The 18760-nt window shown below is 37.2% G+C and overlaps 1 protein-coding gene across 9 annotated transcripts in view; it reads right to left on the reverse strand.

Annotated features, from left to right (window-relative positions):
• Positions 1 to 18760, reverse strand: part of CEP112 (centrosomal protein 112) — a 490180-nt gene that overhangs the window by 420043 nt on the left and 51377 nt on the right. For all 9 annotated transcript variants that reach the window (XR_003610708.2, XM_028112476.2, XM_088028176.1 and 6 more), the window contains 2 exons: positions 11173 to 11220; positions 10600 to 10677 (listed from right to left, as the gene is read on the reverse strand). Coding sequence is in view for 8 of the 9 variants with exons in the window: in XM_028112476.2 (XP_027968277.1) it covers positions 10600 to 10677; positions 11173 to 11220 (126 nt within the window). In the remaining variant the exon portion in view is untranslated. The remainder of the gene's footprint in view (positions 1 to 10599; positions 10678 to 11172; positions 11221 to 18760) is intronic.

Here is an 18760-nt window from a genome sequence, read left to right on the forward strand (position 1 = left end):
ACAATTACCATTGTCATTTTATTCAACTGAATATTCACGAATTTTTAATTAAGGGTTTTGTTTCCTTTTAAAAAAAGGAATACTTACCAGTCTATTCACTCACGTATTCAACATTCACTCTTACAGAAGAGCAAATTTCTTATTCAGAATGGTACTTTTTATGATTAGCAGTTTTGCTGGTGCAAACTTTAACCTTTGATACTAAAACCAGTTCAATACCAAAATAAAATAGCATAATAACTATTAATGAATTTGTAAGGGAAAAAATGGTGTATTGAAGTTATTTAAACAGGCATCATCTACATATTTTAAAATACCAATGAACTCCCTTTAATGTCATTTCAAAGCTTTAATGTTGACCAACCACCTCAATCATATCAAAAGGAATAAAACATGCAAAAAGAGCAAGATTTATTCTGGAGAGAATAACTCAACAAACGACAAGTTTTCCATAAAGTAGAAAATGTCATACTTCTGAAATATTGTTTGCCTTTACTTACTGTACCTACAGAGTAACTCAACTGTAAGGCAGAAAAGCTCAAAAACATTGCTGATGTCAACCATCTGTACTGCCCAGCAATTTCCAAAGCCACACAACCACATAATGTATTTGCTTACTACCACTTTCTACGTCTCAACAATCACCACAGCAAACCGAAGAAGTGATTTCTAAAATAATAATCACTGTACCTACTCAGATACCTAATTGTTACAATCATTTTTTAGAGAATTCTGTTAGTTACTAGTCAGGGGACATTATCATGTGTTGATAATTAAGATTCTTCTTCCTGATTAACATCTCCAGTGTACCCTATTCTCAAAACGTTCATTTGTAATATTTCATAATGCCAATTGTTACTCATTATGCTTATTTCTAAACATAGTACAAAGAACAATGCATCCACCTCTCTTGCTACCCTATCCGTGGGGCTTAGAGATGGAATTCTCCTGAACGGTAATTTCTAGTCTCCTCAGAAGTCATTCCATTCAGGGAAGAAGTGGTATTTAAACATACACAGTGCCTGCCAGTATTTTTTTTTCTAATTTTTAAATTTTGTTATACATCATATACAAGCATAACTTACATGCAACACAAACATAATCATAATCCTACTCTATGCTGAGTTTTTGTTTATTTTGCTTAGCTTCTCTGCGCTCCTTGCTGTTCATTATTTATTTGAACTTCTCCCTGTTCTCCCTCTCCTCCCCATGTCCTTCTATATTAACACCTGCATGGGGGATTCCTTACTAACAACCCGGTATATTTGCATATCTCCTGCCATGTTCACAGAATCATATAGGAATACACACAAGCTAAAACGCATACACCAGTATGGGGGTTTGCAGCACAGACTGCCAGTGTCCTCAGATATCTACCTTCCTTTTCTTCCTCTGAGGCCCCCCACCATCACCACCAAATTTGGGCTGGGCTGTATCACCTGAGGCTGCGTGTGACCATGTGACTAGCTATGGTCAAGGAGGGTACTGGGATAGAAATGCTGCAGGCAACTTTGACTGGATATTTTTAAAAACAAAGTGGCTTTTTTTTCATGCTCTCGTTCTTTCTGAAGGATGACTCTTAAAAGATAAGGTTCCAGTGAGTAACCACCACCTCAGACCCAGAGGCTGAAGTCACACGCTGAAGATGGCGGCTATAGGATAGATTCTCAGCAGATAAGCGATGAGTCAATGGTGCATACATCTTCCTAGATTTTGCCCTCTGGTAAAGGTAAATTCAGGTGCTTACAGGGCAGAATAAATGTCTCCTCCCCTGTGGCAAAAAAATAATAGTAATAAAATAAAGGTAAATTTATCTTTCCCCCAGAAGAGTGGTTACCTCCTTACTACTTTGACTTGCATTCCCCTGAAAACTACTGTCTTAGCCCTTTTCACACATTCTGAGTCTGTATGAATCTGTTCTGGAAAATGTCCCGTCACAATTTTAATCCACATTTCTCCCTGTCAGTCAGTAGGACCTCCTGGTGTGCTATACACATTAACACACAGTCTGTCCCAAATATTCTCCCCCCAATCCATTATATTTCTACTGATCTTGTTTGTTGTATTTTTTACTATACAAAATCTTTTACTTCACTTGAGTCAAATACTGCTATCATTTATTTTATGTGTTCTGGGTTTGGAAAGGTTTTTAGGTTAGAAAGATCTTCTGATTCCTAGAGTTTTGTTTTGCTTTGTTTGCAAGATTTCTGTTGTTTTGAGGCTTTTTGTTTGGGCATTTACAGATTGTTCAGTACATCCAGAATTTGATTTTGTTTCTTGCTGTATTTAGAGGACAAGGATAAAATTGTATTTTCTTCCAGGTAAATGAAAGGTTGTACCAGCATCATTTATTAACTAAAATTTTCTTTTCTCAGTATACTGATAATGAATTTTGTTATTAAATTTTTATTTTTACTGGGATTTAATTTTTTTCTCTTCCGGTTTTCATGTCAGGGTCTATCTCATAAAATGAGTTGAGAAGTATTCCCTCCTCCTCTACATCTCAAAGAATGTACAATACTGGAATTCATTCTTTCTTAAATGCTTCCTTACATAAATATGTACTTGGACAGGGAAAAAGTGTCTTAGTACCCTTTTCAGATAATTGTGGATAGTCTCTTAAGTAAGCCAACACTCACAAGTACTAGATTTTTAAAGTTACTTGCACTGTGGAATCTGAAACTTTTCATGCTCTGTCACAGTAAGTTCTCTTATTCTACCTTGAACTTGGAGTGGACTTTTTACCCATGTGTGATCTTATGACAGCATGCATTACTCTTTTGGAAAACATCAGTTCAATGAGTTATGTAGATTTCTAAATATTGAAAATTTCATAGTACAATACCAAAACTTCACAATGGTTAATATCACCACCAATCTCACCAGAAAAGTCTTAGTAAAGGTCTTCATATTAGAAAACTCTCAAGCTCACAGTGACTGAGAGTCTCCAAAATTCTAATATTATTATTAGCAACAAATATCAGTTGTTTTACTTGAAGTGACAGGCTCATTTTGTTCGTTTTTCAGAGAATGTCTGCCAGATATCCAAGTCTGAATAACCATTGTTCATCAGTCATTGTTTCAAATAAAAACGGTCTTCCACAAAAACAGCAGCAGCAGTTCCTCATGCAGAGAATCAAGCAAGCATGTCTCCTCTGGGCAGCCTTGACCCCTCAGTATGCAACGTGAAGTTCTCTTGAAATCCCTTCACTCAGATATCAAAAAGAATGCATATCTGATTTAATAAAATTAAGAGTTTCACGGCTTGTTTCATCAAAAACATTCTTAAGTAAAATGGTTCATTTTTGCCCTGTGACCATGTGGCACAGAAGAATATAATAACCCCAAGTACAATGTGGGCCACTGCCTTGATTTGGGCTAAGATACAGGTTTACCCAGCATTGCATCTGCACCATCATCAACATGGTTAAAAGATAAATCACATTTAAATATCATTACAAAAATAATTTTGACCTCCCAGACCTCATAAAAGAGTCTTGGCACCGCAGGCTCATAGACAGCACTTTGAGAGCCACTACCCTAGAGAAGCTCTCACACATTTGTCAGGATACATGTACAAGATTGTTCATAGAATTATTTTTTGTAAAAGCCAAAAATTAGAATAGACTTATCAACAAAATGGCAAGAAATTGTGGCAGATTCATTTAATAGAAATCTAGATGGCATAACCATAGCAGATTCACCAATATACTACTGAGCAAAAGAAGCAAAAGAATACATAAAGTCTAGTTCTATTTATATGAAGTTTAAAATCTACTAAAATAAAAGTATTTTCACTTTTAAGGATGCTGGCATTGGTGATAGAATCAACTTTAAAAACAAAGGAGGGAAATTATCATAAGAAAAATCAGAACCAGAACAGTAGTTAATTTTTTTTAAAGATTTATTTGAGAGACAGAAAGAGAGAGAGTGAGTAGGGGGAGGGGCAGAGAGAGAGAGAGAGAGAATCCTTAAGCAGACTCCCACTGAGCACGGAGCTGGATGCGGGCCTCGATCCCAGGACCCTGAGAGCATGGCCTGAGCCGAAATCAAGAATCAGCCACTTAACCAACTGAACCACCTAGGCCACCTTCCTCTAAGGAAGGTGGAAACAAGTATGTTTGGGAAGGGCCAGACAGCAGGCTTCTGGGATATTGACAATGATCTAATTCCTTGCCTGGGTGCTGTTTACAATAGTATTCCTTTGTATGATCATTTATTATATTTTGTGAGATTGTGTGTATCTGAATTTATATTCATATGAAATGTTTAAAAACAATTTTTTCATTTATTATGTCAATAATGTATATTTTGCTATCTTGGATTTATTTAAATTCTATATTTAACTAGCAGATTCACAAAGGTAAAAATGCCTAATTGGCATTACATGTGAGAAGGAAGCAACACCCCCTTTTACACAATAGGTAAGAATGTTCAATATAAGTGAAGGTGAAGTTCAAAGGAAATTTTCTATTTTATTTCACAAAAAGAGCAATTTCTACCATCTGCTCTCTGAAAATTGATTTCTCCTTGTTGTGTTGTCTCTTACTTCATTTTCAGTGACAACAGTTTCCAAATGATTTAATCTATGTCAGAAATCTTTTTTAAGAATACTAAAGAAAAAAACCCACTGCTTAATGATGCTCACTGTCACGGAACTCTGTGATGGAGATATCACAGGAAATGTGTTAGCAATTACAAAGGCAAACAAGTTCAAGTGTGTTTGTGAATGATAGGCCAAAGTTAAAATAACGGATCACTGTCTCTGAACATATCTTTTCCCATAATGCCCAAAATTAATTGGAAATTTAAAAGAACATCTTTACATAATGTATGGGTATATGCATTTTTAACCACCAAAAAAGAAAAAAAAAACTACTACAAGTATTTAACTGTAATAAAATAATACTGCAAATATTACTAATTTAACATCCATAGTATTTACCACACAATTATAAATTTAAAATGAAAGTTGTATTTTATAAAGTTTGCTTTCTAAAGGCTAATTAAGTATTTTAGGACTCTCTAAACAGAATCAAATCCTTCACTGAATGCTCCATGACAAAGATGAACTCTGTAATCTGTATAAAATTTCATATTAATCCTCTCCATACTTCCTGTCTTCTTTAACTTAAACATTGCAACCTCCTAATTTTTTATTGTAGACATTAAAACTGACAGCCCTAGATTACCATCACTACTCATGACAAAAGCCTCAGAAATAGATCTGAGATTTAAATATAAAAATAAGATTTAAAGAGAGACAAAAACATGAGTGAATTTTTTTTTCATAATCTTAGAACAGGAAATGTTTTTCTAAGTAGAGAAAAATGTTCTCTCTACCTGAAGCTATAGAGAAAATACTGATAGATCCAGGTTTTACGAGAAAACTTGCATACACTTAAAAAACAAACAAAAATAAACCAGAAGACACAGAGAAAAATACTTGCAAGATATATGACAAAGACTGGAATTTTTTTTTTTTAAGATTTTATTTATTTATTTGAGAGAGAAAGAGAGAGCACGAGCAAGGAACAGGGGCAGAGGGAGAGGGAGAAGTAGGCTACCTGCTGAGCAGGGAGACCAATGTGGGACTCGATCCCAGGACCCTGAGATCATGATCTGAACCGAAGGCAAATGCTTAACTGATTGAGCAACCCAAACACCCCAAGACCAGAATTCTTTAACATAGAAATTGCTCAGGAGGGGCACCTGGGTGGCTCAGTCGGTTAAACGGCTGCCTTGGGCTCAGTCCTGGGATCAAACCCTGCATGGGGCTCCCAGCCCAGTGGAGAGCCTGCTTCCCCCTCTGCCCCTCCCCCGCCTCATGCTCACATTCATGCTCTCTCTCTCTATCTCAAATAAATAAATAAAATCTTAAAAAAAAGAGAAGGAAATTTCAAGGGGTGTAATCAGAAGAGATTTGAGACTCCTTTTAAAAAAAATGACTAAGGAATCACAATGAAGACAATTCAATGAAAACATGGGAAACTATAAGACAGCTCATAAAAGTGAAATTAAAACAGACAAAAAATATGTTCATTCTCATTTATAATAAATGTAAATATCAAACAAGATACTATTTTTCATGTCACAGATAATTAAAAATGTTTAGAATTGAGTGTTGATGAAATGAGAAAACACATTCTCATACACTATTGGTGCAAATATAAGCAGACATAACCTTTTTTAATAGCTTTATTGAAATACACATAATTCCCATACCAGAATATTCACCTGTTTAAAGTATACAATTCAACGGCTTTTACTGTATCAGAAAATTAGGCAACCATTCTCACAGTCTAATTTCAGCACATTTTTAGCACTCCACAAAAGAACTCTCATACCCCTTAGCCATCACTCCCCCATTTTTCCCACACCTGCAGCCCTAGGCACAGAATCTTATTTGAAGGGCAATCTGTTGATGACAAGAAAAAATTTAAGTGTGCAACCCTGTGAATGAACAATTCCATTTCACAGAATGTATTATGTAAGAATAAGGGGCACCTGGATGGTTAAACCTCCAACTTTTTATTTCAGCTCAGTTTATGATCTCAGGGTGGTGGGATCGAGCCCCACATGGGGCTCCATGCTTGCAGCAGAGTCGGCTTGAGGATTCTCTCCCTCCCTCTGTCCCTTCCCCCAGCCCCAAAAAGAAAGAAGCATAGGATACACAAAGGATACAGGGATGTTCCTGAAACACCGTTACAGCAAAATATACAACATATATCCCTCAATAGGAAGCTATATTAACAAAATACTGATACAGCAGTAAAGTAAAATACAATGTAACAACTTAAAAGAATAAAGACAATTTCTACATAGAAATATTATCAGACGATATATTTAAGTTAAAAAAACAAACTGAAGCAACAATCTATGATCTCATTTGTATAAAAAGATGAGATATTCCTAGAAAATTTTAAAGAGAATACACACTAAGTTTTTAGCGATGATTACCTCTGAAGAATGAGGATTAGGTGTTGAGAAAATTAAGACTAAATATTTAATTTTTCATATTTCATTTTAAAATAAAGTTAACTCCTTTTAAGTGATGCTCTTCATTATTTTTAAAACACCACCCAGCAACAACAAAAGCATTTTTAGATGATAATATGCACAAGACACATCAGGGTTTTCTTACACAGACATGCAAGGCTCTACCGAATTTCAAAACAGAAAAGCATTTGTTATCATATCCACAAGTAAATATTTAATAAAAGTGACTTAAGCAAGTAGACATAAAATTATCCTAAAGGATAACTATGCATATCACAACATAACTATGTATTTAAATTTAGGAAAAAATCCAAGTTAGAAAAATATCTCTGGAAAACACACAAAAATAATAAAACAATATGATTGGTATTGTCTATTTCAAATATGAGAATATTAAAAAATTTTGTCCTGCAAATACGTGTTCTGTATTAAAAATATAATTAGTATTTTTGTATTTACAAAGGCAATATAAATTGCTACTTCCTCTGCCTTCAAGTGGCTCCTGTTTATATCTTTTTTTTTTTAAGATTTTATTTATTTATTTGAGAGAGAGAGTACAGAGGGAGACTGAAAGGGAGAAGCAGACTCCCCACCGAGCAGAAAGGCCGATGCAGGGCTCGATTCCAGGACCCTGAGACCATGACCCAAGCCGAAGGCACACGCTTAACCAAACGAGCCACCCAGGCGCCTCTATATTTCTCTATTTTCATTCTCATTTTTGCACATAATAAATTCCTTACTTGTATCTTAGAGTAACATACAATTTTCAATGGGCTTCCAAGTGTTAATTTTTATTCTAGAAGTTAAACTGTTAATGATTCTAAACTTACAGAAATCCATCATTTCAGTTTTATCATGTAAGATATAATTCAATACCTCAAGGAAATATTTAAAGAAGCATATAAAGATAGAGATATTAAGGATATTCTTCCCAGGATTATTTATATTAGTGAAAGTATTAAAAAAATCTCAATTCCCAACAATAGAGATAAGTTAAATTAACTGGGGATACTTCCATAATTTGAAATATAATATAGCCATTAAAAAAGGATGCTTAGGAACAAAATAGGATGAAAATTACTCAAAGTATACAAAAAAAATACATGGTATCATCTCAATTTTCTAAGAAAAAATTGGGTTTATGGGATACATAAAGAAAAAAACTAAAAGGCAAGACAGTATTTTGCCAGTGTTTTTATTTCTAGGTGTTGGTTTTATGGGTGACTTTTATTTCCTACTTTACATACATCTATATTTTCCAAAATTTCTTTAATAAAAATCTACAAATTATTTTATAATTATAAATGCTACTTTAGGGGCACCTGGGTGGCTCAGTCGTTAAGCATCTGCCTTCAGCTCAGGTCATGATCCCAGGGTCCTGGGATCGAGCCCCACATTGGGCTCCCTGCTCGGCGGGAAGCCCGCTTCTCCCTCTCCCACTCCCCCTGCTTGTGTTCCCTCTCTCTCTGTGTCTCTATCTGCCAAATAAATAAATATAAATAAATAAATAAATAAATGCTACTTTAAAAGAAAGATGAAAATTAGATAATTCTGACACTGGGGCAACTCAGCATATACTTTTTAAATATTTTAGTATGGAGAAAAAACATGATTAAAAAATTTCATACAAAAGTCCAAAACAACTATGTAATTGCACAAAGGATTATTTTAGCCAAAATATATGCACTGGGTATATTTTAAGATATGAAGTAAGTTGATGTTTACATGCAAACTTCTCAATGATGCCAAAAATATTTTTGTAGTATGCCAAAAAGAAAAACAAAAACATAAGGGTGTGGAAAAAAATAAAGCCACACACATTTAAAAATGAATCTCTGATGCAATACATGATAGCTTTAAATGCTTTTTCTCTCACTCATATATGTGGATAGCACTGGTATGTTCATGCCCGATCCAAGGTGTCACCAATAAAGAATAAAGATATTATTTCATCAAAGACCCCCAAAAGATTCAAAAAGCCAGTAGTACCTTTCAATTATTTTAATTATTCTATGGTAAGCAGCCTCAACACTAAGAATTAGTACAAAATAAAAGTATAAAGAAAAGTGGTCGAGGATGACTTGGAATGACTTATAAAAACAATTAATGACAATTTGGAAAAGAAAATAATTCAAAATAAAAGCTCAAAAGAAGATGCGTCTGCATATGAAAAGTATTTCCTTCAAAGGCTTTTTAAAATGTAGTTGTTTTTTATTTCAACAGTTTTTTTAAACACTAAGATTGCACCAAGAAACAAAACCCCGCATGCCTTAAACTGGAACCATGAAATAACAAATTGTACTGAGATCAGCAGCCATAATTCCACCAGACTGAAATTTAAAAGAAAAAATTGCCTTTCCTCCTCCATTATCAACAAAAATTAAATTATATGCTCATGCTATTGTTTGGAATATCTAAGCAAAAAAAAATCAATGTCCTTTGTGACATTTTATAAGTAGGGTGGTGAGAAAACCCTTTCATGTTGAAAATCACCAAACTGAAATTAAATTCTAAAAATTCTGAGAAGCATCCTCATTAAAATGAAAGAAAAAATAATGAAAGATAAAATTATTTAATTAAATTTATTAAAAACATTAAATCTAAGTCCAGTAACATCTTTCACATTTGCACATTTAAACTACCATTTACAAGTTCCATACATTTTCATTATTCTCATTAATTTTGGTAATGACCCTGTGACATCAATAATTATCCTCTCTTTAAGCAAAAACTATACTAATATTCTTGACTTCCCTGACTAATATGACTAGAGAATGGTAAAGGCAAGTTAAGGACATCATTTTTCAGATTCTTAATCTATCACACCACATAGATGACCAAAGTGCTCCAATGGTGTCATAAGCAAAAATAAAAATAATAATGATGGCTTTCAAATTTCCTAGAATAGAAATTTTAAAAAGAAAATCATAAAACAAATTCGCCTTCATTTTATGTCTACTACATGTGAAGCATACAGGTACTTATAGACTATAAAATCTTCATACTAATCCTGTAAAGCAGGTATCTCCCAAATTAGACAAGGGGCAAGTATCTGTCCGTTTTCACAGAGCAAATAAGTCGGATTTAAATCTAGGTATTCTTTACTCAATAGTTTATGCTTTAAACCAATAAACAAATACCAATAAACCTCTTGGATAATTCTGTTTTCAAATGACCAAAGATAGTATATTATGTTATATATCAACCATAGCATAGCTTAATTTAGCAGATCAATTTAAATAGTAGAAACAGTAAGAACAGTGAAACTAGAAAGACACATTAAAATTAAGTTGAGATAAAGGCAGGATGGAGGGATTCGCTGAGGTCAAAGACACTGCTTCTGAAAACTGCCATCTCCCCAGGCCCCGACAAGCAGGAATGGATAGTCAGGAGACAGCCCCTCAGCACTCTCACAAAGTGGGAGATGTACATGAAAAAAATGAAAAACAATCCTTACCTACCCTGCATCATTATTTTACATTTGTACCAAAGACAACCTCTCCCTACTGTGCATGATTATTCAAAGACCTGAAAATTCATACTAACAAAATACAAAAACTGTGTTCATTATTCGATACATCAGAAATATCTCAATCCTACCTCCTTCTCATGCATTCGAGAAAGTAGATGTTCATCATGGAAACTGCTGGATTTTCTCAAGTTGAATTTGGGAGTCATCTGTTGAATGAGTAAGAGTTATTCAATACTTTTTTGGCCTCTTATCCTTAACCCAAAAGGAAACTCTATATTGCCTGAAGTTCATGCCAAAATAATACCAACATTGGAGAAAAAAGTGATTTATTCACTTGCAAGTGATAGGATTAATAAGACTGTTATGCTTCATAATATGGACTTGTGTTCTTTTCTGTAAATGACTTAATAATTACTTTATTTAAAAGTATCTGTCCATAAGGGGGCGCCTAGGTGGCTCAGTCAGTTGAGCGCCCAACTCTTGATTTCAGCTCAGGTCGTGATCTCAGGGTCCTGAGATAAGCCCTGCACTGGGCTCCATGGCCAGTGTGGAGTCTGCTTGGGATTCTCTCTCCCTCTGCCTCTGCCCCTCCCCATACTTGCACATGCGCTCTCTTTCTCACTCACTCTCTCTCAATGAATAAAAATCTTTAAAAAAAGAAAAGCTGTCCATAGGAAAAGTCCACTGAAATTCTCACCTACCAGAGAAATTGGGATTGGCTTCTGTCTCAGGTATCGAGGATTTTCTATCTGAAAATTTGAGATAGAAATTAATGATTTTATTAGTTATTAATCATTATTTTTGAGTTTTAATTATTTGATAAAATATAGAATTAAGCTGTTAAACAAAAATGTTTTCTATGTGTCTTAATATTTAGTTTGTTTTAGGATGGGTACTGCATAATATATTTTTAGTAGCCCACTAACAAATAAAATATAAAACATAAACTTCTTTGCAGACAGAAATGCACCTTTCGTGATCCTCTCATGGCCTAACCGCCCAGCTTAATTTCCATTACTCCTCCCATCACGTTTTACATTCTCATAACCCTCGGTGACTCACATTACTGAAACACAGTAGTCTTCCTGTGCCTCTCTACCTCTAGGCACCACTCTGTGCCCCTCTAACCCCTACAAGCATGCACCTAACCATCTTTCAAGCCTCAATTTAATTACTAAACAGCCAGGCAGGTTCAAAGCATGAATCCTTACATTCACCTCCAGAAGAACTACTAGAGAGGAGAATTCCTTTGGTACTCCTCCTATATCTACCTTTCAGGTTCCTCTACCCCCTCAGTATGCCCTGTATTCCAAGGACGCTAAACGACTTCTTTTACCTTTTTTTTTTTCATATTTTTATTCTTTATTTTTTAATTTTTAATTGTTATGTTAATCACCATATACTACATCATTAGTTTTTGATGTAGTGTTCCATGATTCATTGTTTGTGCATAACACCCAGTGCTCCACGCAGAATCTGCTCTCTTTAATACCCATCACCAGGCTAACCCATCCACCTACCCTCCTCCCCTCTAGAACCCTCAGTTTGTTTTCAGAGCCCATCGTCTCTCATGGTTCGTCTCCCCCCCCGACTTACTCCCCTTCATTCTTCCCCTTCTGCTATCTTCTTCTTTTTCTTTTTTCTTAACATGTGTTGCATTATTTGTTTCAGAAGTACAGATCTGTGATTCAACAGTCTTGCACAATTCACAGCACTCACCATAGCACATACCCTACCCAAAGTCTATCACCCAGCCACCCCATCCCTCCCACCCCCCACCACTCCAGCAACCCTCAGTTTGTTTCCTGAGATTAAGAATTCCTCGTATCAGTGAGGTCATATGATACATGTCTTTCTCTGATTCACTTATTTCACTCAGCATAACACCCTCCAGTTCCATCCACGTCGTTGCAAATGGCAAGATCTCATTCCTTTTGATGGCTGCATAATATTCCATGGTGTATATATACCACCTCTTCTTTATCCATTCATCTGTCGATGGACATTTGGCTCTTTCCACAGTTTGGCTATTGTGGACATTGCTGCTATAAACATTGGGGTACACGTACCCCTTCGGATCCCTACATTTGTATCTTTGCGGTAAATACCCAGTAGTGCAATTGCTGGATCGTAGGGTAGCTCTATTTTCAACTGTTTGAGGAACCTCCATACTGTTTTCCAGAGGCGTTGCACCAGCTTGCATTCCCACCAACAGTGTAGGAGGGTTCCCCTTTCTCCACATCCCCGCCAACATCTGTCGTTCCCTGACTTGTTAATTTAGCCATTCTGACGGGTGTGAGGTGGTATCTCATGGAGGTTTTGATTTGGATTTCCCTGATGCCGAGCGATGTGGAGCACTTTTTCATGTGCCTGTTGGCCATTTGGATGTCTTCTTTGGAAAAATGTCTGTTCATGTCTTCTGCCCATTTCTTGAATGGATTATTTGTTCTTTGGGTGTTGAGTTTGATAAGTTCTTTACAGATTTTGGATACTACCCCTTTATCTGATATGTCATTTGCAAACATTTTCTCCCATTCTGTCGGTTGTCTTTTGGTTTTGAGGACTGTTTCTTTTGCTGTGCAAAAGCTTTTTATCTTGAAGAAATCCCAATAGTTCATTTTTGCCCTAGCTTCCCTTGTCTTTGGTGATGTTTCTAGGAAGAAGTTGCTGCGGCTGAGGTCGATGAGGTTCCTGCCTATGTTCTCCTTTAGAATTTTGATGGACTCCTGTCTCACGTTTAGGTCTTTCAACGATTTGGAGTCTATTTTTGTGTGTGGTGTAAGGAAATGGTCCAGTTTCATTCTTCTGCATGTGGCTGTCGAATTTTCCCAACACCATTTGTTGAAGAGACTGTCTTATTGCCACTGGACATTCTTTCCTGCTTTGTCAAAGATGAGTTGACCATAGAGTTGAGGGTCCATTTCTGGGCTCTCGATTCTGTACGATTGATCTATGTGTCTGTTTTTGTGCCAGTACCATACTGTCTTGATGATGACAGCTTTGTAATAGAGCTGGAAGTCCGGAATTGTGATGACGCCAGCTTTGCTTTTCTTTTTCAACATTCCTCTGGCTATTCGGGGTCTCTTCTGGTTCCATACAAATTTTAGGATTATTTGTTCCATTTCTTTGAAAAAAGTGGATGGTATTTTGATGGGGATGGCATTGAATGTGTAGATTGCTCTAGGTAGCATTGACATCTTCACAATGTTGGTTCTCCCAATCCATGAGCATGGAACGTTTTTCCATTTCTTTGTGTCTTCTTCAATTTCTTTCATGAGTATTTTATAGTTTTCTGAGTACAGATCCTTTGCGTGTTTGGTTAAATTTATTCCTAGGTATCTTATGGTTTTGGGTGCAACTGTAAATTGGATCAACTCCTTCATTTGTCTCTCTTGTCTTGTTGTTGGTGTATAGGAATGCCACTGATTTCTGTGCATTGATTTATATCCTGCTACTTGACTGAATTCCTGTATGAGTTCTAGCAGTTTTGGGGTGGAGTCTTTTGGGTTTTCCATATACAGTATCATATCAACTGCAAAGAGTGAGAGTTTGACTTCCTCTTTGCCAATTTGGATGCCTTTGATTTCTTTTTGTTGTCTGATTGCTGTGGCTAGGACTTCTAATACTATGTTGAATAGCAGTGGTGAGAATGGACATCCCTGACGCATTCCTGACCTTAGGGGAAAAGCTCTCAGCTTTTCCCCATTGAGAATGATATTCGCTGGAGGTTTTTCATAGATGGCTTTTATGATGTTGACGTATGTACCCTCTATCCCTGTACTCTGAAGACTGTTGATCAAGAAAGGATGCTGTACTTTGTCAAATGCTTTTTCTGCATCTATTGAGAGGATCATATGATTCTTGTCCTTTCTTTTGTTAATGTATCGTATCACGTTGATTGATTTGCGGATGTTGAACCAACCTTGCAGCCCAGGGATAAATCGCACTTGGTCGTGGTGAATAATCCTTTTAATGTACTGTTGGATCCTATTGGCTAGTATTTTGGTGAGAATTTTTGCATCCATGTTCATCAAAGATATTGGTCTGTAATTCTCCTTTTTGATGGGGTCTTTGTCTGGTTTTGGGATCAAGGGAATGCTGGCCTCATAAAACGAATTTGGAAGTTTTCCTTCCATTTCTATTTTTTGGAACAGTTTCAGGAGAATAGGTATTAATTCTTCTTGAAATGTCTGATAGAATTCCCCTGGGAAGCCATCTGGCCCTGGGCTTTTGTTTGTGGGGAGATTTTTGATGACTGCTTCAATTTCCTTAGTGGCTATAGGTTTGTTCAGGTTTTCTATTTCTTCCTGGTTCAATTTTGGTAGTTGATACATCTCTAGGAATGCACCCATTTCTTCCAGGTTATCTAATTTGCTGGCATAGAGTTGCTCATAATATGTTCTTAGAATTGTTTGTATGTCTTTGGTGTTGGTTGTGATCTCTCCTCTTTCATTCATGATTTTGTTGATTTGGGTCATTTGTCTTCTCTTTTTGATAAGTCTGGCCAGGGGTTTATCAATCTTGTTAATCCTTTCAAAGAACCAGCTCCTCGTTTCGTTGATCTGTTCTACTGTTCTTTTGGTTTCTAGTTCATTGATTTCTGCTCTGATCTTTATGATTTCTCTTCTCCTGCTGGGTTTAGGCTTTATTTGCTGGTCTTTCTCTAGCTCCTTTAGGTGTAGGGTTAGGTTGTGTATTTGAGACCTTTCTTGTTTCTTGAGGAAGGCTTGTATTGCTATATCCTTTCCTCTCAGGACTGCCTTTGCTGTATCCCAAAGATTTTGAACCGTTGTGTTTTCATTTTCATTGGTTTCCATGAATTTTTTTAATTCTTCTTTAATTTCCTGGTTGACCCATTCATTCTTTAGTAGGATGCTCTTTAGCCTCCATGTATTTGAGTTCTTTCCGACTTTCCTCTTGTGTTTGAGTTCTAGTTTCAAAGCACTGTGGTCTGAAAATATGCAGGGAATGATCTCAATCTTTTGGTACCGGTTGAGACCTGATTTGTGACCTAGGATGTGATCAATTCTGGAGAATGTTCCATGGGCACTAGAGAAGAATGTGTATTCTGTTGCTTTGGGATGGAATGTTCTGAATATGTCTGTGAAGTCCATTTGGTCCAGTGTGTCATTTAAAGTCTTTATTTCCTTGTTGAACTGTTGCTTAGATGATCTGTCCATTTCAGTCAGGGGGTGTTAAAGTCCCCCACTATTATTGTATTGTTGTCAATGTGTTTCTTCGCTTTTGTTATTACTTGCCTTATATAATTGGCTGCTCCCAGGTTAGGGGCATAGATATTTACAACTGTTAGATCTTCTTGTTGGATAGACCCTTTAAGTAGGATATAGTGTCCTTCTTCATCTCTTATTACAGTCTTTGTTTTAAAATCTAATTTGTCTGATATCAGGATTGCCACCCCAGCTTTCTTTTGGTGTCCATTAGCATGGTAAATGGTTTTCCACCCCCTCACTTTCAATCTCGGGGTGTCTTTGGGTCTAAAATGAGTCTCTTGCAGACAGCATATGGATGGGTCTTGTTTTTTAATCCAATCTGATAGCCTGTGTCTTTTGATTGGGGCATTGAGCCCATTTACATTCAGGGTAACTATTGAAAGGTATGAATTTAGTGCCATTGGATTGCCTGTAAGGTGACTGTGACTGTATATTGTCTGTGTTCCTTTCTGATCTGTGCTGCTTTTAGGCTCTCTCTTTGTTTAGAGCACCCCTTTCAATATTTCTTGTAGGGCTGGTTTCGTGTTTGCAAATTCCTTTAGTTTTTGTTTGTCCTGGAAGCTTTTTACCTCTCCTTCTATTTTCAATGAGAGTCTAGCTGGATATAGTATTCTTGGCTGCATATTTTTCTCGTTTAGTGCTCTAAAGATATCTCGCCAGTCCTTTCTGGCCTGCCAGGTCTCTGTGGATAGGTCTGTTGCCATCTAATATTTCTACCATTGTAAGTTACATATCTCTTCTCCCGAGATGCTTTCAGGATTTTCTCTTTGTCTTTGAGACTCGTATGTTTTACTATTAGATGTCGGGGTGTTGACCTATTTTTATTGATTTGGAGAGGGGTTCTCTGTGCCTCCTGGATTTGGATGCCTGTTTCCTTCCTCACATTAGGGAAGTTCTCTGCTATTAGTTGCTCCAATATACCTTCTGCCCCTCTCTCTCTTTCTTATTCTCCTGGGATCTCAATTATTCTAATGTTGTTTTGTCTTATCGTATCACTTATCTCTTGAATTCTGCCCTCGTGATCCTGTAGTTGTTTATCTCTCTTTTTCTCAGCCTCTTTATTTTCCATCATTTGGTCTTCTATATCGCTGATTCTCTCTTCTGCCTCATTTATCCTAGTGCCCCCATTTTTGACTGCAGCTCATCAATAGCCTTTTTGATTTCAACTTGGTTAGATTTTAGTTCTTTTATTTCTTTTATTTCTTTTTATTTCTTTTATTTCTCCAGAAAGGGTTTCTCACGCTTTTTTCAAGCCCAGCTAGTATCTTTAAAGTCATGATTGTGAACTCTAGGTCCGACATTGTACTGTCCCTATTGAGTAGGTCCCTGGCTGAAGGTACTACCTCTTGTTCTTTTTGCTGAGGTGATTTTTTTCGTCTTATCATTTTGTCCAGAGGAGAACAGATGAATGAGAGAACAAAATGCTAACAGGTTAACAACGTCTCCAGCAAATATACTGTATACAAATCAGGAAAGACCTAAAACCAGGGGAAAAGAAAGGGAAAGAAAGAAAAAAGAAAGAGGGAAAAAAAAGAAAAAAAAGATAAAAACAAAAACAGAACAAGACAAAAAAGGCAGAATATGATCAGATATGATCAGGCTAGTGCATAGATCAGTGCCACACACTAGATTTTGGGCGTATTTTGGTCTGTTAGAAAAAAGTGCCTCCTAAAATTTTAAAGGAAGAAAGACATATATGTACAAAATAAGGGTTGATACAATGAAGGGATGGAAGATGACTGTAAAGATGAAAATTATAAAAGATTTTATAAAAGGAATTGATAAGTTTTTTGAAAAAAGAAAGAAGATTTAAAAAAAGAAAAAAGAAAAAAGGGAGAGAATGTGATCAGGCAGGAGACTAGAACAAAGCCATACACTAGTGATTTAGGGTATATTTTGAGCTGTTAGAAGAAACTGTGTCTCAAAATTTTAAAGAGAGAACAACTTATATATATATATATGCCAAAAATAAGGGTAACTACTATGAAGGGATAAAAAATGACTCTAAAAATGAAAAATAAAAAATGTTTTTTTTTAAAAAAGGGATTGATAAGATGTTGGCTGAAAAAGGGAAAAAGAAAAATAAAAAAAAAACAGTTAAAAAAATTAACTTTGATGAACTAATGAATCATGGTAAAAAAAAAGCCATGAATTCTATGTGCATTATTCCCCTAGCGCTGGAGTTCTCCCATTCTCCTTGATCTGTAACCTTGGTCTTGGCTTGCTGGCTGTTCGTGCTGATCTTCTGGGGGAGGGGCCTGTTGCCGTGGTTTCCAAATGTCTTTGCCGGAGGCGGAATTGCCCTGCCCTTGTCGGTCCGGGCTAAGCAAGCTGCTCGGGTTTGCGCTCAGGAGCTTTTGTTCCCTGCAAGCTCTCGGTACGGCTTTGGAGGACCAGGGTGAAAATGGTGGCCTCCCAATCTCCACCCGGAGGAGCCGAGAACTTGGGGCCCCGCTCCTCAGTGCGCCCCCAGAGAAAAGCAGTCACTCCCGTCTCCCTGGTCTCCGGCTGCACTCCGTGCTCACCCGGCCTGTGACCGAGCGTTTGTAGCTCTGGCACCCGACCCCGTGTGGAGTCTCCAAACCCAGCAGATCCCTGCGGTGCGTTCCCACGCCGCTCCTCCCGGGGGAGGAAGGGGAGTCTCCCCGGCTCTGCCGCTTGTTGGGTCCCTGCTGGAGGAGCAGTCGCCCAACTGTGTCGCTGATCACAGTTTATGGTAACCCCGAGCTGAGAGCCCGCGCCTCGGCTCCGTCTCTGCAGCCGGCTTCCCCGCTCCGATACCTGGGAGCTCTGCCGCACTCAGGCACCCCCAGTCTTTCTGTGACCCCGAGGATCCTGAGACCACACTGTCCCGGGAGGATTCCACCCCCCGCTTAGCCACTGCAGCGACATCCCTCAGCGGAGCCAGCTTCTAAAAGTTCCGATTATGTGCTCCGCGGCTCTATCACTTGCCAGAAGCGGCCGACGGAGGCCCCCTCCCCCGCCGTCTATCCTCCCGAATATCGCCTCGGATTCACTTCTCCGCACGTCCTACTTTCCAGTAAGCGGTCGCTTCTCT

The sequence above is a fragment of the Eumetopias jubatus genome, unplaced genomic scaffold (genome assembly GCF_037043125.1).
Source record: "Eumetopias jubatus isolate StellerSeaLion01/CBP00866 unplaced genomic scaffold, mEumJub1_p1.0 scaffold_10, whole genome shotgun sequence".
Taxonomy (NCBI): Eukaryota; Metazoa; Chordata; class Mammalia; order Carnivora; family Otariidae; genus Eumetopias; species Eumetopias jubatus.